The sequence below is a fragment of the Meriones unguiculatus genome, chromosome 17 (genome assembly GCF_030254825.1).
Source record: "Meriones unguiculatus strain TT.TT164.6M chromosome 17, Bangor_MerUng_6.1, whole genome shotgun sequence".
Taxonomy (NCBI): Eukaryota; Metazoa; Chordata; class Mammalia; order Rodentia; family Muridae; genus Meriones; species Meriones unguiculatus.
The window spans coordinates 58,278,763-58,301,634 of NC_083364.1; the positions used below are offsets into that span (position 1 = coordinate 58,278,763).

A 22,872-nucleotide genomic window follows, 5' to 3' on the forward strand; every position below is an offset into this window, starting at 1 on the left:
TCCAAACAACATTAAGAGCTGCTGCCCACAGACCTGCTTTTACTTCTCTGTGAAATAACAGTATATGTACCTCAATTGGCAGAGTGTTTGCATAACATGCAAAAAACGCGATGGGTCTCATCTCCAACATTACATAAACGAAGTGGTGACACAGATATACATAATTCCAGCATTTGGGAGGTAGAGGTAGGATCAGCCTGGTATGCAGGAGACCCAGTATCCAAATAAATACTAGTACCTCTTCAACAGGTGGTCATGGGATAGATACCATCCTTTGCTACACAGCCAGTTCAAAGCCAGCCTGAGCTACATGAGATCCTGCCATCAAAACTCAAAACTATCAACAGATGTTGATAAAGCATTTGTTACATTTCATTATTCTGTTGTCTCAAGAGCAGAGTTCATATTCCTAGTATTCACATTAAAAGCTGGGATGCCTCTAGTCCTAGTGCTGGGGAGGCCAGGACAGTTCCCTGGGGTTTGCTGGCCAGCCAATGCAGCCAGATCAGCCAGCTGATCTGGTTTCAACAGGACACCATTCTAAAAAATTAAAGTGGCACCAGGGATGGTGGCACATGCCTTTAATCCCAGAGGCAGAGGCAGGATGATCTCAAAGCCAGTTTGGTCTACATACTGAGAACATGTCTCAAAATAACTAAATCAAGACAGCTTATCAACACATGCATGCATACTCATCAATGGGAAGAGCTGCTTGTTTGGGAAGCTGCTTTGTTATTAAGTATTCACTCTGGCCTTTACCTTGAAAGTTGCAGGATCTTTTGCCAAAGCTCCTTTAATTTGTGTGGACCATTTTTGCTATACAGGTAGTTTAAGAAAACAACCTTTGACTTCTCCACGAACCCCTTCCTTGTATTGATGGTTTTTGTCTTGACTATATAAAGGAGCTGTGGAATAAACTGGGCTGCTACAGTTTTTACTGTCTTGCCACTCAGGTAGGTACTTTCTTGGCAGGCTCCGGAATAACAATTAAAAAGCAGCCACTTTTCAAAGCACCTTATATAGGGGTTTTCCTGTATGAAAGCTGTTCAGTATTTGTTAATAGGTAACTCAAGCTTCAAGTAGAGGATGGGAAAGTGCCTTTAGAGTAGTACGGTAGTGGGGGATTTGGCAGGGATTTTGTAATGTAAGTCAGGAGTTCTCACTTTGCTATTTAGCACACAATTATATCCAAGTGATCAGGAAATTATCATATAGCAGTATTTGGTTCCTTTTGTTTTACCATTTCAGATTCTCACATTTCTTGTGTTATAATCCCAGCACTTGGTTGGCAGGCAGAGGCAGATGGATGTCTGTGAATTCATGGCCAGACAGAGCTATACCCTAAGACCCTGTCTCAAAAAGAAAAAAAAAAAAAAGATATAATACCCTAGGTTATTCTTGAATATCTTGTATAGACTTGGCTGTCTCCAACTTGCTGTTAAGCTAAAGCTTTGGTCCAAAAAAAAAAACAAAAAACCAAGGATCCAAACCGTAAGTCCAGAAACCATACAAGACCAGAAACATGGCTCAGGCATTAGAATCTAGGTTTACTTCCCAGCATCCAGTGTTTGGGCATCTCAAAACTACAGTAAGGTATGTTTTCTTCTGGTCACATGGTTATGCACATATGTCATACACCCACACAAGCAAATACACAATAACTAAAAAAATAATAATAATAAAAAAGGAACTTCCTTAGTCAGGGTGTTTCTACTGCTGTGAAGTGACGCCATGACCGCAGCAACTCTCATAAAGGACATTCAATTGGGGTGGCTTACTGTTTCAGATGTTTTAGACTATCATCATGGCAGGAAGTAGACATGGTGCTGCAGGAACAGAGTTCTACATCTAGATCCACAGACAGCAGGAAGACTGCCATAATGAGATCTATGGCATGGAATGAGATCTCAGACTTCAAAGGCCACCTCTTGTTATGCACTTCCAACAAGCTATACCTACTCTAACAAGGTCATACCTCTCAAGAGTGCCACTGCCTATGGGGGCTATTTTTTTTCAAACCACAATAACTTAAGAAATGTTCAAAGCCATGACTAGAGAACAACAGTATTTCCTAGAAATGCTATCCACACAGTAAATAGTATCCATTAACCAATTACTTGTTTTTTCCAGCATTTGTATTCACCTGTGTGTATATACTTGCATGGGTTGTATCCATGTTTGGTACAGGTGCCCTTAAGAGGCCAGAGTGTCAGATCCACTGGAGTTGTAAGTGGTTGTGAGCCACCTGACATGGTTCTGGAAAATGAACTCAAGTTCTCTGCAAGAGCCCACTGAGCCATCCTCCCAATCCAGATTTTTTTTTCTCCCCTAAGAATTTGGTTTTACATCTAAACTCATTTTTCATAGTATAAGGAAATCACCGAACATGCCAGGGAGAAGCAATTTTTGGATAACCAAGATTGTGTTAAGGAATATACCTTACCCTTAGTGCCTGAAACATGCCTAGCATTGTACACAGGCTTTAATTTCATAATGGCTACACCAAATTTACAAAGATTTAAATTATTTTCTCAGGAAAGAATAGTTTGACATGGATAACGAATATGTATAATGGAGCCAGGCATGGTGGTAATCCCTTCATTTGGGATATGGAAGCAGAGAATCAGGAGTTGAAGCTGATAGGCTACTTAAGAAATCCCTCCCCACCAACAAAATCCCACAAAATTCCCAAGCCAAAAAGGAAAGTCTAATATTCAAAGAATCTGCTACCAAAAAAAAAGTATCACAATGATGTTTCATTTTGTTCAATTCTAGATTAACTATAAACCTTTCTAATTGTTTTTACAACAAATAAAACATACTTTCAAAGTTTTATAGATATTTAAATAAGAAAAAGACATAGGCCGGCAACGGTGGTACACACTTTTAATCTCAATACTTGGTAGGCAAAACGAGGCAGATCACTGAGTTGGAGGCCAGCCTCGTGTATACACACAAGGCTACAGAGAAATCGTGTCTTGAAAAACAAATAACAAAACTGCAAGCAAACAACCAAACGCCTCTACTGACTGTTAGTCTGGAAAGACTACTTTTAAGAGACAATTCCACTTAGGAAGATATGTTATTTTAACCATTTCCAATCTATTTAGTTCCTAAATTATCACAGTTTCTCATTTAGGTCACCTTTTCCATATGCATACATTTAAGAGGCCTTTTGGAAATAAACTTAAAATCTTTTCTTCAGTTTCCTGAAAACTTCCTGAGAATGCCGAGTAATCTCTAGATAGCCAGAATGCTTTCTCCTGGGAACAAACTTCAGAGCCTCTTCCCAGTTACCAGTATTTTTCATGCAGAGCAGAATACGGATCATTTGATCTAAAGTGAGATTTTTGTTACCAATATTCCATTGTAAATACTTATCTAATGGAAGGCGTTCCGTTGCTAGATCTAGCCTTTTAGCCTTAGCTAGCGATATGCCTGTTTGTGAATTTTTATCAACAACCGATCCAATTATATAAATTTTATCATGCTTGAAGGTAGTCATAACATTGGGAGAATTTGCTGTTAAATATATAATACTGTCCTTCGGAAATAAATCAATGGGAGATTTTTCGGTTGCTGTTAAGAGCAATTTATCCCATTTTTCTCCATAACGCTTAACTAACTCTCTATGATAAGCACCATCTGTTTTGAGATTGCAGAAATAAATGTGGAAAGGATCAACATTTCTTCTGTTCCACCCTTCACTTTCTAAAAGTTGAGAAACAGCATTCTGAAGTTCATTTGCTTTCATATAATTATCATAAGACATGTCAAAAACCAAAGGTTGTCCAAACTGCATAGCCTGGACACCCTTCCAACCCATTGCAGCGCTCATCTTTCGGTCCCAGAGGCGAAGAAACATAAAGTCCTGTTGCTCTTCCTCGGTGCTTTCTAGCAACCTGGCCTTTTTGGCTTCTTCTCTGGCCTCTGCTTTCATTGCCTTCTTTTTTTGCTCAGCTTTTTTCAACTTTTCCTTACCATACAAATATCTTAAGTACTTCTTTTTGGCTGATTTAGAAGCACATTCCATAAGGGTTTTGAATTGTTCTTCAGTGATATGCTCTGGTACTTCTTTGCCAAGCAATCTCCACATCTCAATTAATTCTCTGGTGGCAGCTAGAGAATCTTCATCTTTATCTGAAACTGTTGAAACACCATCTCCTTGAATGCTAGATTTCATTGTAGTTTTCCACCCATCCAATTCCAGCTGTTCAGAAGGGGATGTACTGTCATTATGACAGGGCAAAGAAGGTACTTTGGAAGACATATACCTCTGTAGAATTGTTGAATATAAAGTCTTTCTCTTCCTATTAAAAGTAAATGGCACCAGCAACCTGGGAAAAGTTCTTAGGAAACGGACAGTAACATTCATTTTGAAGAAATGTGAGGAACCCCTAGAAAAGAAAAATTAAAAGTAAGTTAGATAAAGATTTTAAAACTTCCTTGGGTCTTGGGAAAGCTGCGTCTGCCACAACTGGGAATATTTTGACCCCACAGCCATCAGAGAAAGCCACTTCTCAGCTACCAGGGCTTTAAAATGAGCTGCACTAAACTTGGTGAAGGCCCACATCACTAAGATGTGGATCTTCTGGCTGTCAGCAAAGCTGAAGTTGGCTCTAATTGGGCCTCAGCCACACATTCCTTATTCCGCAGCTTGGTGTGGATAGACCTGACCTGACCAATGTGAACCCTGACCACTGTGTTCTAGGAAGCCCAAGCACTTGTCTAGACACTAGGATGAAAATAGCATTGCAATGAGACATGATTATCCACCTAAAAACTGTCTCCAAGGTCCCTTTGGGCAACCTGCACTTTCAACAGGCTGCATACACTACCAAGGAGGATACTATTTGCAACCATTGCACACCAGAACCCCACGAAGAAAGGAACCTGGTCGGCTTAATTGGCTGCACAGGACAATTGATTTCTGAAGCATGAAGTGAAACCTTTGAAAAACATAAAATGTTATACACCATTAATTTAACTCCTAAGCATGTGATCACTTACTCGTCAAAAAATTTTGTGAGACAAGGGTCTTGTCATGCTAATCAGGGTGATATCAAACTCAACCTGAGTGATCTGCCTCAGCCTATGACATAATTGGCACTATAGCCATGTATCACCACACCTTGCTCCCTGCTACTTTATATATTAATTTCAATATATTTTTAAACAGGTTGACCCAAATATCCTTTTTGGATTTGTTATAGTAATAGGCTTTGAGGATCAATGTAACTAGACAGCAAAATTATATGGGAATTACAGGGCTGAGAAAAAAATGTTATAGTCTCCTCCAGATACATATCCAAACTCCAGATCCTTCATAAAAGCAAAAAGGAAGACAAGAAGGCGGAAATTTACATAGGATGGCACCTGATTTAAAAAAAAAAAAAATACTGAAGAGCTGCCCCACAAACTACTTTGTGCTTCCAAACCAGAAATCCAGAGCAGCTGATTAAAACAATCAATAAATGTTTCAGCTGCGAGTTTATAGCAAATAATGTTATAAAATAAAATGTCCAAAACTGGAGCGAATATATGTAATGCTCCATAATTTTATCTTGAAGAACTGGTTGTTCCACAAGACAATGAAGATTCTTAAAAGTTTGTGAGCTGATGTAAAATGTGAGAGGAAAAGAAAATTCCACCGACCTTCGGCTTCCTGTAATGATCCTCTGGTCTGTGCAGATGCTGAAATACACTCCTTCCCAGACCAACATAATCATAACTTTGTGTTCTGTTCGGATCCAAGTGCATAAATGTGGCTTAAGCAGGTTTTCATATCACCATTTGCTTGCCTTTTCAGCTGAACACCTCTTCATTTCACACTTCAGATCAAGCTGCCCTATTAGTTTAACAGCATCCTGTTCCTATAATACAATTTTCCAAACTATCCCATTTGGATAAGTACTGTGTCTATACAGCTAGACGTGGCCAGCCTGGTCTACATAGTGAGTTCCATGCCAGCTACGGATACAGTCAAATTCTGTCTCAAAAAATAAAAAATTTAGACCTTAAAGATTTAAAAACAAAAACACCCCCCCCCAATAAAAACTGATACCAGATTTTGAGAAATATTTAACTCAGGATCCTCCGGCCCTGTGTTTGACAGTGATTTCAAAAACTTCGCTTTGGTCCAGGCGTTGACCCTGCCTCCAAAAAAATAATGATAAAAACAATATGGTTGCGTGTTGCTTTTATAACTAGTGGAGACACTTTTGGTAATAGGAATTAAAACACAAAAATAATTTAAAATTTTTACAGGTTCTCCACTCTTTAGCGCAGGCTGGCTAACTCCAACTGCCTCAGCCTCCCCAAGCCTCAAACTACAGGCCTCGCCCGCCACAATCATTATGTAAACCCAATTTTTAAAGGATTTTATCTTAAAGTTCTATGTGTGCGTCTGTGCAGGCCTAGTTCCGTGCTCCGGTATGCGGGTGCCGGAAAAGACCGAAGGCACGGGGTCACCTGGCCAGAGATACAGGAAGTCAGTTGTGAGCCGTCCGAAGTGGGTGTTGAAAACCATACTTAAACCCTCTGCAAGAGCACTAAGCATCTTTAACGCTGAACTGTCTCTGCCACCCCTGCCAACTTAAACTTTACAGCGCGACGATGAAGATGGTTTTGGCAAACAGGGCTTCTGCGTCAGGTCGTTTGTTAACTTACGATCTGTGAATCACAGCTTCCTCTCGCCTGCAGCTGTTCGCGCACACGCTCCACAGCCTGCGTCCAGGAGGGCCACTGAGTCTACGCAGCACCAGCATCCCGGCATTGGGAAGCCCGCAAGGACAAGAGTGTGGGCCCCAGAGCGGATGGCCAAGACACGCGAACTGGGCCGCGTGCACACCGCGGCGGGAACAGCACGGGGCGTAGAAAGGACGAGGGCTGCCCGCGGCGGCCGCCGGAAATCCGGGGTCCCCGGAAGCCCCGCCTATTCCGGCGCTACCTCTGACGTTTACCCGGCCTGCAGTTTCCCCGCTTAAAGTTGGTCTGCGGTCTCGCTGCCTGCCTGCCCTTGTGTCTTTGTGAAAATGAGGTCTTGAGTCGGCTCGGGGGCCTTGTCACTTGCGCCCCGCCACTCCATTTATTGCATAGTCGTTAGGACTGGAACTTTCACAGGCTCTCAGTTTGGTTAGTCTAGTTATATGCGTGTAATAACAAAAACGATCCGACGCAGGTCTTCCTGTTGTGGATGTAAACATATCTTTGTTTTGATCCCAGGTGTAAAATATGGGATTGATCCAGATTGTCCACAGCAACAAAATATTTGCCCCATGCGGGCTCTGAGAGGGGCCCTTTGCCAGTTGCAGATAGTTTAAATCTGAGGACCCTGAGAGGAAATAAAGGCCAGAGCCCAGAGAGAGAGAGTGGAGCTCTGAGAAAAAGGGTGCTGGTGTCCACCCTGTTGTTCCTGTTGATACAGTTGGATGAGAAGCAGTTAGCTCCAAGAAACCTGACGACCTTAAGCAGCAAGAAGTAGCCTAAGAACTACGCTCTCTACTAACGTTCCTTCTCTCCTACCCGGTGTTGGGTGTTAGAAGGGATTGGGATGGAGTAGGGAGAAAGACATAGATTTGGGGGTAGAGGCCAGGGAGGCTTTGGAGGCCGAGGAAAATTTCACGGCTGCTTGGAGGGGGCGTAGGAGGACTGCTAGCTGCGCTTGCCGGTTACTTGGTTATTTGGACTACTGGATTTCCTGACAACAAAGGATATTTTTCCCCCCAAAAGAATCCTACGACCCTACCCAGCAGGAAGAAGAAGCAGCATCCCCTTTCCCTTCCAACGCCGTAGTATCAGGTGCGAGAGAGAAAAGGTTAGTGGGGAAAGGAGGCAGAGTTCTCTTTGCTTTTTCCTGTTGGGTAGGGTCACAGGATTCTTTTGGAGCAATACCAATATTCGTCATCAGGAAATCCAGAAGTCCAGATAACCAGCAAACCAGCAAATGCAGATAGCAGGCCTCCTCCAAGACCCTGTGGAAGCCTCCAAAGCCTCCTCGGCCTCTGCCCTCAAATCTACCTCTTTCTCCCCACACTATCCCAATCCCTACCAACACCCGACACCAGGTAGGAGAGAAGGAACGGTAGCTTGTAGGGAAAGGGATCATAGTTCTTAGGCTAATTCCTGCTGCTTGGGGTTGTCAGGTTCCTTGGGGCAAATCTAGTCTTAGGTTCAGGATATCTCTAACATCTTCTAATCCAAATGTATCAATAGGAACAGCAAGGGTGGACACCAGCAGCCTTCTTCCTTCTCAGAGCTCTCCTCTCTCTCTCTCTAGGCTCTGGCCTTCATTCCCTCTCAAGAGTCTTCAGATTTAAACTGTCTGCAGCTGGCAAAGGGTCCCTCTCAGAGCCCTTATGGGGCAAAGAGTTTGCTGCTGTGGACAGTCTGAATCAGTCCCATATGCTACACCTGGGATCAAAATCAAAACATTTTTCCATCCACAACAGCTTACAGTTCTATTTAAAAATTTAATTGGAGCCAGGTATAGTGGCTCACACCTTTAATCCTAGCCACTTGGGGTGGCAGGGGTGGCCTGGTCTACAAAGTGAGTTTCAGGACAGCCAGAGATACACAGAAAAACTCTCTCAAAAAACCAAGAATGTAAAAAAGTAAATAAAATTTAATTCTAAACCTGATTGATCAGTTTATTGCCAGTACCCACTACAGTGTGCATGTACCAGGTCACTCAGGTGCTAGTCCTCAGAGGAAAGTGGCTTCCCGAATTTGAGGCCAGCCCAGTCTACTAAGGGAGTTCTAGGACAGCTAAGGCTACTTAGAAAGACCCCGTCTTAACAACAACAAAGATTGTTCAGTGACACTTGAGATATCAGTAACCATTGAAAGTCAATACTCAAGTGCTAGGAAGTGCTAGGGGAAAGTAAAATTTTTTAGCTTGTTGAATTCTTTCTGCAGTACATGATACTAAATTAAGGGTTTCATAATGACATTATCTTTCTGCCCTAAGGTAAAGACTTCCTTAGTAATTGTGAATAATGTACAGTAGCAACAGACCAGGTATTTGAAAGGACAAGCAAAGGTCTAGGCCTTTAGCCAGACATGGCATATGGCTTTAAACCCAGGACTTGGGAGGTCAACCTGGTCCACAAAGTGAGTTCCGGGACTGCTAGGGCTGTTACAAAGGGAAACCCTGACTTGAAAAAACAACAACAAAAGGGCACATGCTTGTAATCACAGCATTTGGGAGTTAGAGGCAGGCGAATCTCTGGGAGTTTGGGGATAGCATGGTATATAGTGAGTTCCAGGCTAGCCAAAGCTATGTAGTAAGAATCTGTTGAAAAGAAGGAGGGGAAATACAAATATGGAGAAAACTCTTCTACAGTCTGCCCAGGTAACCTAACCAACTCTTGTGTTTTTTTTTTTTTTTTTTTTTGATACAGGATTGCTCTGCATAGCCTTGGCCGTCCAGGATTTGCTCTGTAGACCAGGCTAGCCTCCAACTCACTCCTTGCCTATGCCTCCTGAGTGCTGGGATTAAAGGCATATGCCACTAGAACTCAGCTTTAACTAACAATACAGTAAACATCCCAGAAAGCTATCCTGGCATGAAGTAGACATGTAGGAAGTGATCTTTCTTTCTTCCAACTTTTATTTATTATTTATATTGTATTCTTCCTGCATGTGTGCCTGCACACCAGAAGAGGGCAGCAGATCTTATTCCAGATGGTTGGGAGCCACCATGTGGTTGCTGGGACTTCAACTCAGGACCTTTGGAGTGCTCTTAACCTCTGAGCCATCTCTCCAGCCCAGGAAGCCATATTTTTATCTCCTGCTACAGCCCAGAAAACAAACTAATAATTTCTGTGAGAACTTGTGCCAAATGGCCAGGACAGGTTAATAACTGATGGCTTTACTGCTTTTTAAAAATCATCCCTGTGTACATGTGATGTGTATAAATTTGTAAGTGCAAGTATGAGCACATATATGGAAATCAGGAAAGCCTTAGGTGTTGATCCTTATCTTTCACATTGCTTGAGGTAAGGTTTCTTTGTTGCTTTTCTGCTACATACACCAGGTTAGATGCTGTGAACCTAGAGATTTACCAATCTTTGCCATCTATTTTCCAGTTGGAGCACAGATTATAGATGTCCACACTAATGGGCTCTCTTCACTGAACGATCTCACCTGCTCGGCTTTGCTATTTTTTTTTCCCTGTTGATAATCTGAGATCAGTCAGAAAAGGTCAAATATATACTCCTTCCCAAACCCTTAGGATGTTCCACTTCCAGTAGGTTCACCCAGAAGACATACCAGAAGCCTCTATCCACACTGTAAGGCATGACTGCTCTTCTGTCTTTGAATTTCATCCAGAACAGTGATGGTCATCCATTCCTTGATACAGAAAGCTCAGCATAAATGGGGTTTGGCTTTCTCATTTTGTTGCTCTTTATTTATTTCCATAGCAGACATTAATAAATGTCTTAGTTGGAGTTACTGTTGTTATGATGAAACACTATGAGCAAAAGCAAGCTGGAGAGGAAAGTGTTTCTTTGGCTTATACTTTCACTTGTACTCTATCACTGGAGGAAGTCAGGCCAGGAACTCAAATGGCAGGAACTTGGAGGCAGAAGCTGATATGGCACCCATGGAGGAATGTGGCTTAATGGCTTGCTTTGGATGGCTTGCTCAGCCTGCTTAACCCAGGACCACCAGCCCAGGGACGACTGTGGAGAGGTGCTTGATTTCACTCTGGCCTTCACCTGGAGGTAGGGATAGGCAGGAACTTGTTTTGCCAAGTTCATTTCCTTTTGTTTGTGTGAGGATCACCCAGACACGTGGCGGAGGTTTGACTTCTCAACGAACCCCTTCATTTTATCGAGGTGCTTTGCTCTGACTATAAAAAGGAATTGTGGAATAAACCAGTGTGACAGTTTCTACTGGCAGCCCTCTCGAACTCATCCTGTGTGTCATGTGTTGGCTTTTTAAAAATTTTCTTTCAATCTTCACTCCTAACTCAAGAACTTTTTGGCTCTGCCAGTGGGGTCCGGCAGATGACCCCACCTACAGTGGACTGGACTTTCCCCTGTCCATCACTAATTAAGAAAATGCCCTATAGCTGGATTGTATGGAAGCATTTTCTCAATTGTGTTTCCCTCCTTTCCTGTGACTCTTGTCACTTGTGTCAGGTTGACATAAAACTAGCCAGCACAATGAATTTTACTGTTAACCAAATGGAAATTACAGTAGTGGAAATGTGTTGGGAAAACAAAGGTCCTTGCCCTCACAGATAAGCACTAGGGAAACCAGGAATGTTAAACAAAGAATCGTCTCTTCAATGTGAGAGATGTACAACCTATTTTTCCCACCCAGCAGGCTGGAAATGGAGGAAGTTAATAGCCTGTCTTTCTGTGCTATCTGTGGAGATAGGCCATAGCAAGCTCCCACAAGCAGGATCAGAGGTAGCTAGTAGCCCAGATGACTTTTACACTATTTGTGTGACAGAGAGCACACCAGATCCTACTCTCAGTCCTTCAGCTAACACATGTAGCCTATCTGTAGAACCCATCTTCATGGAAGAAGTGATATGTACTTTAAGAAAAGTTTTGGTTCTCCCATGTACACAAGAGATTATGTTATACCAGGAAACCTTTTTTTTTTTAATTGTACTGTATTTAAATATGCCTACAATAAACTGTCTAGTGTTAGACTCTAGAAGTTTGAGCCAACATCGGCTACTGAGTTGTATTGAACAGGACTTCCTTCTTGGCTCAGGAAGTCATTACCAGTAGTAATATCTCCCAACCCTGATTGTCTCAGAGACCCCCAAAGAAATGAAATATGAATCAGGCTGTGTAAGTTATGATCCATATACAAGATCACTGTATATAGTGTTCCCGATATCTGAAAAGGTAAAGTAGGCTCACTACCTTTTAATTTAATTTAATTTTATGTGTATTGGTGTTTTGCCTGCATGTGTGTCTGTGTGTACCATGCACTTGCCTGCTGTTCAAAAGGCCAGAAGAGGGTGTTAAATCTGCTGGAACTGGAGTTACAGATAGTTCCAAGCTGACATATTAGTACTGAGAATTGAACCTGGGTTGTCTGGAAGAGCAACCAATGCTCTCAATCACTGAGCCATCTCTCCAGCCCCAAGGGGTTCTCTCTCTCTCTCTCTCTCTCTCTCTCTCTCTCTCTCACTCTCTCTCTCTCTCTCATGCATATTAGTATCCTAACAGGATGTATACATGCATGACAGATGAAGACGTCAGATTCCATTACAGATGGTTGTGAGCCACCATGTGGTTGCTGGGAATTAAGTTCAGGACCTCTGGACGAGCACACAGTGCCCTTAACTTCTGAGCTATCTCTCCATCCCCTCCAAGGCTGAATTCTTGAGGGAAGAACTTAAAGGGAAAAGATAAAGGTTTGGGGGTCTAAGTGGGTTGCTCCAAAGACAGAAACAAATTGTGTCAGGCATCATCTACTATGATAACTACCTGAGACAATTTCTATGCTGTGATAAAAGGTTTGGTTTTGCTCACAGTTTTGATGTTCTGGTCCACGATTAGGCAGCTCCAATGCTTTAAAGTCTCTGGTAGTAGGGCCATATGGAGGGCAATGATGGAGAAAATGTAGTGTGTGCAAATCTATTTATTTTTTATATACATGAATCAATCAAATTTATTTTATTTTATTTTATTTGGTTGCATGGTTGTGTGCAGGTGTGAGGCACCTGTTTGCAATGCATGAGGAGGCAGGAGGACAACCTTGGGTGCTGGTCTTCAGGAATATTGCCTACTTTTAACTTCTGAGATGAGAACTCTATTGGGCCTGTGATTCACCATACCAGGCTGGCTGGCCAGTAAGCCCCAAGAATCCTGTCTCCATTTCCCCAGTGCTGGGATCACAAGTGTGTGCTACCATTGTTGGCTTTTTTCACATGGATTCTGGAGCTCAAATTCATATCCTCACATTTGAGAAGCCACCATGGCACCAACCATGCCATTTCCCAGCCCCAAAGCAACTTAGTGCATGACCAGAAAGTGAAAGAGAAAGAAGAGACTTCAGCTCCCACAGTTTCATTTAATGCACATCTCAGTAGCCTAAAAAAAAAACACCCATTACATCCTTTCTCAGCATTTCAATCAGCCAGCAGCACCAAGCTAAGGGAAAAGACTGTAAAGCATGGTTCTTTGGGAGAACATTCCTGATTCAGACTAGTAACAACCATAAACGATTAATTTATTGAATGAACTAATGACACATACTCTTAAATTCTCATTTAAAATACATTGTATTAGTTATTTTTCTTATGTTGTGACAAAAAAGGTAAAAAAAGCAACTTAAGAAAGGGTTTATTTTGAGGGAGTTGTGAAGAGACACCACAACCATAGCAACTCTTATAAAGGAAAACATTTCATTGGTATTTTCTTACAGTTTCAGAGGTTTAGTCCATCATTATCATGGCAGGAAGCATGGCAGTGTCCAGGCATCTACAGTGCTGGAGAAGGAGCTGAGAGTTCTATATCTTGATCTGCAGGTAGCAAAAGGAGACTGTGTGCCACACTGGCTATAGCTAGAACATTTAAGACTTCAAAGCCCACCTCCACAGTGACACACTTCCTCCAACAAGGCCACACCTACTCGAACAATGCCACACCTCTGGCCAAGCATTCAAATAGGACTCTGTGGGGGCCATTCCTATTTAAACCACCACAGGTACCAACCATCAAAGCGGAAAGGCAGGGTAACAGGAGAGTGAATTTGATGAGCACATCCTGGTGCTCAGTTCATTTTCTCCTATTTGGTCTCAGCCCCAACCGTGAGATAGTGCTACCCACATTCAGGGAAGGTTGTCTCTTTTCACTTAAATCTTTCAGGGGAAAAACTTTCATAGATGCATTCAGAAGTGTGTTTCCACGGTGATTCTAAATCCATTCAAGTGGACAGATTAATCATCACAACTGGTTTGAACAAAACTTCAGTGGCTTTTAGATCTCAAGTCTTGTTTATTCAGGTGCTAAGCTGTAAAACATAATTTTCTGTGCCAAATATAAAATAGATTGAGGATATGTAAAACATGAACCTTATTAACTAGAAGGTTTTTTGTTTTTCCAGAGAACACACCAAAAATCAAATATTTATGGTAACAAACACTATACAGTATTTATTTATTCTCTTCCAATTTATTTTATTTATTTATTTATTTTTGAGACGGGGTTTTTATGTGTAGACTTGACTATTTTGGACTTGCTTGGTAGACCAGGCTGGCCTCAAACTCACAGAGATCTGCCTGGCTCTGGTTCCCAGAGTGTTGGGATTACAGGTGTGTGCTGCCATACCTGGGAATCTTGCAGTTTCTTTTTTTTTTTCTTTTAAAGATATTTGTGTGTCTAGTTGGTGAAGAGACCATTATTAGGGCAAAGAATGGTAGTTGGTGGGCTTTCAAACCAACAATAACACAAACAGATAAAAGATGAGTAGAGGTAGGATGAGTAGGAGGAGCCAGGTAGAATAAAAAAGGAGACATTTTTAGAAGACAGTGTCTTTGTAGTTCAGACTGGCCTAAAATTTGCCATTTCCAGCTGGCAATGGTAGTCCACACCTGTAATCCCAGCACTCAGGAAGGCAGAGGCAGGCATATCACTGTGAGTTCATATCTCCCTACACTATAGGAAAAACACTACTGACAAAAGTTCAGATACCACCAAAGTCCAATTTGGCAAATGAGTTTTATTGCTGTTATCTAGAGGAATACTGGTGAGAAGAAATACTTCAAAGACAGCTCCATCACCACAGCCCACCCCAGAACAGGTGACAACTCATGAAAACTGAAAACCTGGAGTTCACTGAACAGCCGCAGGCAGCTCAATAGGTTAGAAAGCATCTTTTCCGGGTGGCTCAGTTGGTCTTCCCAGCCAAAGAGTGTCTTTCGGCAGTCCTTAGTGCCTATATATGCTTGCACACATACAAATGCCACACACTCACACACACTTATACAAGATTAAAAACAAAACAAATATTAATCAACCGAACCCAGGACAGACTGTTACCTAGGAGTCTAGATTGAAAGAATTCTAATTGCACCACCTAGCGGAGGCAGAAATAACACACAGAAAAACCTCTGAGATCTTAGCTTTAATAGCTACTTAGGGTGGGGCTCAAGGCATTCTCTTGGAGAAGTGTGTGTTTGTTTGACAGATGGTCTCATCCAGCTGGTCTGGCTCTGAACTTGTTATGTGGATGAGGATGACTTTGGGATCCTCATCTTCCTGCTGTCACTTTCCAAGTGGTGGGCTTACAGGCATGTGCCACAATAATTGGCCTGAGTCTGGACCTGGTATTTTGAGGTTCCTGGCTCCTTATTCACAAGATTGAAATAGGACTTAGACAGTTTGCAACAAACAAGAATACTTAGGAAAGGTACAAAACAGTTCAGAATATGCTGCAAGAGAGCAGTGGGCCACATGAAGGAAGATACGCAAGGATCTGGATTAAAAATATACCTTTTACATTGCCTGATTTGGTGTGTCATATACATGTCCTCAAGCATATATAAGCAATAAGAATACACAAGCATGCATGCACACACGTACACACACACACACACACACACACACACTGTGAAAGTTAGAGAAAAGCGTTCAACTCTCTCTTGCACTGTTGGGGTTCCGGGGATTGTCAGGCTTTCTGGCTTCTTTTGATGGGGTTGAAGAGAAGGAGTTTGGTTATTAGGGCATAGTTTGGGTGGCTATTTTATTTTTTTTGTTTCATTTTATTTATTTTGTCTGTGTGTATAGTATATGTGTGAGTGTAGGCCTGTATACTGCACCATTTCCCTGTCCACTGAGCTACTATCCATTGGGCCATCTTGATGGTCTCGGGTCTCTATTTTGACTGACAGATTATCTAACTATTTCACTGATGCACATTGATCGTAATGCATTTGATTTTAATCACAGGCATGCCCAATCATCTTACAAGGTGTAAGATAGCCAACAGGCTTGGTATGGGAGCACATGCCTTTAATGACAGTACTCAAGAGACAGAGATAGGTAGATCTCTGTGAGTTCAAGCTCCCCCTTGACAACATGGTGTGTTTCAGGCTAGCCACAGTAGGACCCTGTCCAAAGGAGATGAAGGTTTCCCCCTAAGACTTCACTTTGAGGGCCCTTGTATATACAAGGGTCTTGAGGGTCTTGTATATACATCTAAAACTACTTCAGGCAAGATAGGTCCTTCTACACTATTTGGAGTATTTGGAGACTGGGGAAATATATTTGAGTAGATGCTATTGATTGTTATTAATGGAAGGAGAAACTTCTTTTGTTCAGAGACCACCCCTAGTTGGGTGAGCTCTCAGAAGAACGCTGAGGACAACTTTGAACATCTGATCCTCACATTTTCAACTCCTGAGTGTTGGGATTTCAGGCATGTTCTTATATTACAGAGAAACCAAGTTTTGTTAGGGTCCAGAAGACCCTGAAAGAATGACCCCAAACTCAGGTAGTGTGCAAACAACAAAAGGCGTTTATTCTGCAGAGAACCAGCTTGTGGGGATCACCATTCAGGAAGAATGGCAACCCCCAGATAAGCATGGGAACTCTATTCAAGGTCAACTAGGGGAATTTCAGGGATAGTTATGTCATCTTTTTGTGATTGGTGCAGGTCAAAAGCAAGGGTATGAGTGCACTGATGATTAGCTAGGGCTAGCTAGTGCTTGATTAGGGGCTAGGGGCTCTCTAAACTGGTTCAAACTGGCCCAAACTGGTGGGTGCCTATGGAGGCTCTATCAGGGCATGGCCTGGTGAAGGCTATTGACTCTGATCAGGGCTTAGGGGCTCCTCATACCAGTAGCTAAGCAACTTTATCTCCCTAGGCCAATGGTCCTGGTGAAGCAGGTTTCTGAGTTTTGTTTGTTTTTTTCTTTCTTGCAACTGAAATATCTTTTTCTGTACCAGGAAGAAAGCTGTGTGCTAGCAGGATCTTGCTATTGTCATTTCTATTGTCATTTTGAGCAGATAAAGCCCATCTTTGGCTTTATCTGCTCAAAAACATGAAAGTCAGACAGCACTCTATGCCTCTATGTCTTGCTGCTGATTGGTTGTAATAAAGACCTGACAGCAAATATCTGGGGAAGGAAACACGAGGGCAGAACTTCAGGGCAGCAAGAGGCAAGCCGAAGTGGGACAATTGTGAGGACCAGGAAGGGTACAGACACTGACCAGAATGGAGCAGAGAGGTAAAGTTCTAGCCATATGGTGGATCATAGTGCTAGAATAGTTTTGACAGTTGATGGGAGACTTTCCTAGCAAAAGGCCCAAGCTTTAAAGTTCCTGAGAAATCTCAGCATCATTATTTGATCTGAGAAAGCCCCGAAATAGCTGGTGCCCAACGTGGGGCTCAAAACCACAATCCTGAGATTAAGAGTCTCATGCTCTACCAACCAACTGAGCGAGCGGGGCTGAGAATGCCAGCAGCTGCCAGGAATTAGAAAGACAAAGTAGAGGAAGTCATGTTTTATCGAGTTAGGGATAGAGGAAAGCAGCAGAGGGAGGAAAGGGGTAGGGAGCAAGGAAGCCTTCAGAGAAACAGTGAAAAAGAGTGTCAAGGAAAGCATGCTTTTGGATGGTATCTGAAAGATAGATAGGAAAGGAAAAAAAATTATGCTTTATGAGTTAGAACCCAGAAAAATGAGAAGGCTTATCTGTGAAGTTCTGCAAACAACTGCACTGAAGGAGGGATTTCTGGAGTGTAAGCACATAAGCTCATTAAGGGAATACTTATTCTTCTCACATCCTTATCATGCTTTCAGTTGAATTAGCTCTTCTCAGGGGTGGTCTCCTGGCCAGATGATTGATAGATCTTGTTGTATTAACTCTCATTTAAGCTGTTTTACTTATCTTACTTATATGCATGGGTGTTTGCCTATATGAATTTATGTCCACCACGAATGCAGGAGCCCAAGGAGGTCAGAAGAAGGGGTTAGATCTGGAAATGGAGTTACACATGGTTATGAGTTGTCATGTGGGAGTCAGGAACCAAACAGAGCTCTTCTGCTATAGCAGTGGATGCTTTTAACCTCTGGGCTTCTCTCCAGTTCCTATATTAACTTTATTCGTGAGACACCCAAAGACCCACCAGGAATTGACTCCGCTGCAAAACACATGAGGATCTTTTTATTACAAGCTTGAGCCTGGGTCGCAGCAACCTCCCTATTTGAAGAGGAAGAGTGTGGCCCTGTGGTCTAGGGGAACAAGGTGTTTAAAGGGCAAAACTGCAAGCGGCAGATTACATGCCTTGGCATTACATGATTGGGTAAGGGAAACTGACTTTTGAAATGATTGGTTTACTTTAGGTGCCAATTGCATAAACAGCTCTGGCCTGGCTGTATGGGCCGGTTTCCTACAACTGTATCTCTAGTGGGCAGGAAAGAATGTGGTAAGGCTAGTTCCTCCCCTGTAGGTGGCTGGACATGTCTCCATCTGGCTAGCTGTTGTTGTTGTTCAGGCTTGTGCTTTAAAGTTTAAACCAATACCCCCAAAACCTAAATTTTAATTATTTGGTCTCTCAATACCTAGAAGAAATGATGTCCTTTCCTTCCTTTTTTCTTTCTCTCTTCCACTTACCATCCTATTATCTCTTTAATTCTGTATTTAGTGGTGTGGCTGATCCTAGTCTGTTGTGGCTTTTGGAGCTTGGATTTTTGCACTAAAACTCGACTTATAGGCCAAGGAGGAAAGAGGTTTAGGGAGTTAATACATAATGGTGCAATGTCTCTGTTTGGTATGATGTAAGGAAAAAAAAAAAAAAAGAAAAATGGGGGGAAAAGGTCATTGAATTGCATACTTAAAAAAGGATTAAGGGCTGGGACAGGTGTACCCCTGGCTGGCCTGAGTATTACTGGTTTGGAACTTGATATTTATAGACTTAAGTACTTCTGAGGTAACCTCTGGCTTGGAACATTCCAGTATTATTTTGCCTTCTTTCTCCTACCTTCTTGCTCTCTAGTATTTCACCATGGAACCATGGTTTTTCCGGGACTCAATATATAGACCAGGCTGGCCTTGAAATCATAGTGATCTTCCTGCCTCTGCCTCCCAAGGGATGGGATCATTGGTTTGAGATAACATACTTGACTTCTCATTTATTTTTTGTGGGGAGGGATATTAATAAAAGGCAAACTTTATTTATTTACTTGTTTATTTACTCACTTTACAAAAAACTTTAATTTTAAATACATCTCCTTTATAAACTACACGTGTTCCTCTAAATTTTTCTTTCCAAACTCACAATTAATAACTATGCAACTGGGCATGGGGACTCACACATGTAATCTCAGCATTTGCAAGACTGAGTTTGGAGGCCTGACCAGAATTTAAGCATAGCCTGGACTACAGAGTGACTTTTAGACTAATCTGGGCTACAGAGTGAGTATGCATCTAAAACATCAAAGTAAATAAATAACCTGTCCAAATAACAACAATGTTTTAGTTAGGTTTCTATCACTGTGATGAAACACCATGATCAAAGCAACTTGCTATTCATCACCAAATTAAGTCAGGACAGGAACTCAACAACGCAGGAACCTAGAGGTGGGAGCTGATGCAGAGGGCATGGATAGAGTTCTGCTTACTGCTTTGCTTCCCATGGCTTGGTCAGCCTGCTTTCTTTTTCTTTTTCTTTTGAATTTATAAATCTTATTTATTTAATATATTTTATTTATTAAACATAGTTGTTTCTTATTTCAAATTTTTATTTTAGGACAAAAATCATCATGTAAAAATGTATCCTAATCCAAAATATCTTATAGACCTCTTCTCTCTTTTGTCTAAAAATATGAGTTGATTTAAGCTACACAGAAGCATGCAGCAGCAAATTATGATTACCAATGTATAGATTTTTGACTACCAATCTTTTTGCTTCAAATTTTAGACTAAGGTTTTTGCTTGGAATTTTACAGGTTGCCCCTACCACTCCCACAATGGTTTTACATATCCTGAGCGAATGAAAGTTTACATTTCAGCAAGAGTTTTGAATATTCATGATCTTGAATGGGGGAACAATTTTTTTTTTTAAAACAAGAACCAAGAAGTCAAAGAGCAAGTCATCAGTAAATAAATGTAGCCAACCTAATTTCTATATAAATCCTTTTTGATTAAAATATTTAAATAATATGTGGCATAATGTTATACCCAGTTCGCTAACAATAACAAATTTGCCATTCATTGTAAGAAAAATTTTCTTAGGGGATGTTATACTGTATCCAGAGCCTTCACCCAGTATATTGAATTGCCTTCCCATTGTTGCAGAGATGGACCCTCTCCTTATTCTTAGTTTTTAGCCTGTGTACCATAAGTTTTTCAGAAAACCTTGACGTTTCATGCAATTTAGGCTTAATTGCATACAACCAGCCACAGCCTGCTTTCTTATAGAAAACCAGCCCAAGAACCAGCCCAGGAATGGCATCACCCATAGTGGGCTGGGCCCTCCCAAGTCAATCCCTAATTGAGAAAATGCCCTACAGCCAGATCATTTGGAGGCTTTTTCTCAACTGAGGTTCCTTAACTCTAGCTAGCGTCAAGTTCACTTAAAACTCTCTAACACAAATACAGAAACTCATTATTAGGTAATTTTTGTTTTAAAATTTCTGGCCAGGCCTGGTGCCACCCATCTTTAATCCCATCACTTCAGAGGCAGGGATAGGAGTATTTCCATCAGGTCTAGTCTACCGAGGGCTGTGCAGTGAGACTTAGCTCAAATGCTAGAAACAGGTTAGAGGAGGAAAGAAAGGGGCCACTATTCTAATTAGACAAAGCAAATTTGACTCTTCATCAAGAGGATGTGCTCAGAAAAGTAAACACATTGAGACAGGACTGTCTCCTCCTCCTCTTCTTTCGAGACAGGGTTTCTTTGTGTAGCCCTGGCTGTCCTACATTGTAAACCAGGCTGGCCTCCAACTGAGAGATCTGCCTGCCTCTGCCTTCCGAGTGGTGAGATTAAAGGCATGCCCCCAAATGGGGCATGATTTATATTCTAATTCAGGTGGTGACCTGTGTCTTTTTTCCATTGGTTGGGGGTCTGAGCACACAGTCTTAATGCAAATGTCAATTCTGAGAAGAATTGGCCCACAGGAAGTGAAGGAGAAAGAAAAAAGGGAGTCACTATTTTGTGCCATCGGATTCCTGCAATACATCAAATTCCTGGCTTCAACTGGGTGGGAAGATGAAAACATTTTACTAAGTCTTCCAAGGCAGGTGTTAGGTCCCTACATGCTGCAGGGCACGGCTGGCATACCCTGCTCTCTACCTAGGGGCGAGGCTCCCGGCTCCCAGAAGCCCCGCACTATAGACTGCGGACATTTTGGTCCCTTTTTGCCCTTTGCTCTTTCCTCTCTCCCTCCCCCTCTTTCTCTTCCGCTCTGCTCTCTCTGTGTCTCTTGCTCTTAAGTGAGAAGGCTACAGGACTGTCAGCCAGTCTGCCAGGATGTTGTGGTTTCTCAGATGTTGCCTTCCAGGGCCGGTTTGTTGCGGTGGTTTTGGATTGATCAACAGACGTTCGGGCATTGGCTGGTTATTGGCAGTCCTGTAGCCTTCTCACTTAAGAACATGCCATGCTCTCAGGTTGGGTCTTATATAATTTATTTCCTAATTACCTCATTGGCATTACATTATCCTGTCAGCTGTTCACACACACACAAGCCTTACCTCATCCTATCAGCTAGCTATTCACACACAAGCCTCACTTCGTCCTGTCCGTGGTGTCTTATCAACTTCTGGCAGCTGCTCACAGTTCTTGTGGCTGCCTTACAGCTCATTACACTTGCCCTCCTATGAGAGGGGCCACAAGAACGAAAACACTGACCTATCTGCTTCATGATAAACGGGAGGTTTTTCTTGTGAATAAGAAAGAGGAAATACCCAGAGGCATCTGGAAGAGAATGGACATGCCCAGGGCGATCTGTGAGAAATTAGAGAACAGTGGGAGAGAATAGTGGATATAGTGACATAGCAACCAGATAGTGGGCGCAGTGGGCAAACTTTGGTGTTACAAAGAGCGGGGATTCTGGGACAGCCTGAGGGCTTGGCACAGTGCAGGAAGAGTAGTGGAGGTGAATAGCCAGAAGGCTAGGGGCTTTGGAGACTTGTGAATGGGGACTATGAGAGCCTACAGGCTGACATGGACTTTGATATGTAACCACAAGTGTCTGTCAGCGGAGAGCAATATGCCCTATCTGCCAGGCAAGGGAAATAACAAGAGAAACACTGGCTTTTATGTAATTGCTGGGCCTAGACTGTTACTCTTGGATATATGGACTTCCTGAGTTCTAAGCACACGTTTTATAGTTTTTGATATAAAACACTCATATTTGACTACTTCTTACAACAAAAAGAACAAATATATTTTGCGGTTCTTCCTTCTAAAGTTTGAGTAGGCTTCTTGAGCACATAACAGCCAGAAATACTACAGAGTAAGTTCTACACTTAAACTTCTGGGGGCAACTTCCTTAAAGGCAATAAACTGGAAAAACTCGGTATTTTTATATTTTTTATTTTTGTCAACTTAAAATTTTTTTAAATGTTTTCTTAAAGTTTTTTTTTTTTTTCCCGAGACAGGGTTTCTCTGTGTAGCCTTGGCTGTCCTGGATTAGGCTGGTCTCGAACTCCTGCTTCTGTCTCCCAGAGTGCTGGGATTACAGGCATGTGAAGAAACACATGTATCACGGCGCCCGGCTTGTCAGCTTACATTTTAAAGTCAACGGGCTAAAACCGTAAACGAAGTTTACTTTCCCTTACCGACTTCGTTGGTGCAACTGCTCAGGCCCAGGTAGCAGCCCGCAGGACAAACAAGGCCCAGGAAGTGCGATCTCCGGCAGAGGAGGGAGGGGCCCGGGACTTCCGGTCGGAGGGA

The 22,872-nt window shown here is 42.2% G+C and overlaps 1 protein-coding gene and 1 non-coding gene across 3 annotated transcripts; both read right to left on the reverse strand.

The window, feature by feature from the left end:
• Positions 1-2,869: 2,869 nt before the first annotated feature.
• Positions 2,870-6,916, reverse strand: Trmt10c (tRNA methyltransferase 10C, mitochondrial RNase P subunit). 2 transcript variants are annotated; one of them, XM_021660368.2, is made up of 2 exons: positions 6,670-6,916; positions 2,870-4,397 (listed from the first exon to the last, which is right to left on the reverse strand). In XM_021660368.2, the coding sequence occupies exons 1-2, from the start codon at positions 6,765-6,767 to the stop codon at positions 3,188-3,190; spliced, it is 1,308 nt and encodes a 435-aa protein (XP_021516043.1). In that variant the 5' UTR covers positions 6,768-6,916; the 3' UTR covers positions 2,870-3,187. The 2 variants fall into 2 exon arrangements, with proteins under 2 accessions (XP_021516043.1, XP_060226532.1); XM_060370549.1 differs by lacking the exon at positions 6,670-6,916 and adding an exon at positions 5,656-6,619.
• Positions 4,782-4,916, reverse strand: LOC132648814 (small nucleolar RNA SNORA70). Its single transcript, XR_009587217.1, has one exon. It is a non-coding gene; the product is annotated as a small nucleolar RNA SNORA70 (small nucleolar RNA).
• Positions 6,917-22,872: the final 15,956 nt, after the last annotated feature.

Bases quoted from the DNA above. Each gene is read 5' to 3' on its own strand.
- Trmt10c (XM_021660368.2), bottom strand. From the start codon at position 6,767: ATGCTGGTGCTGCGTAGACTCAGTGGCCCTCCTGGACGCAGGCTGTGG. The intron at 4,398-6,669 runs GTAAGTTAACAA...TTTCTTTTCTAG, and splicing joins GAAGCTGTGATTCACAGATC to GGGTTCCTCACATTTCTTCA.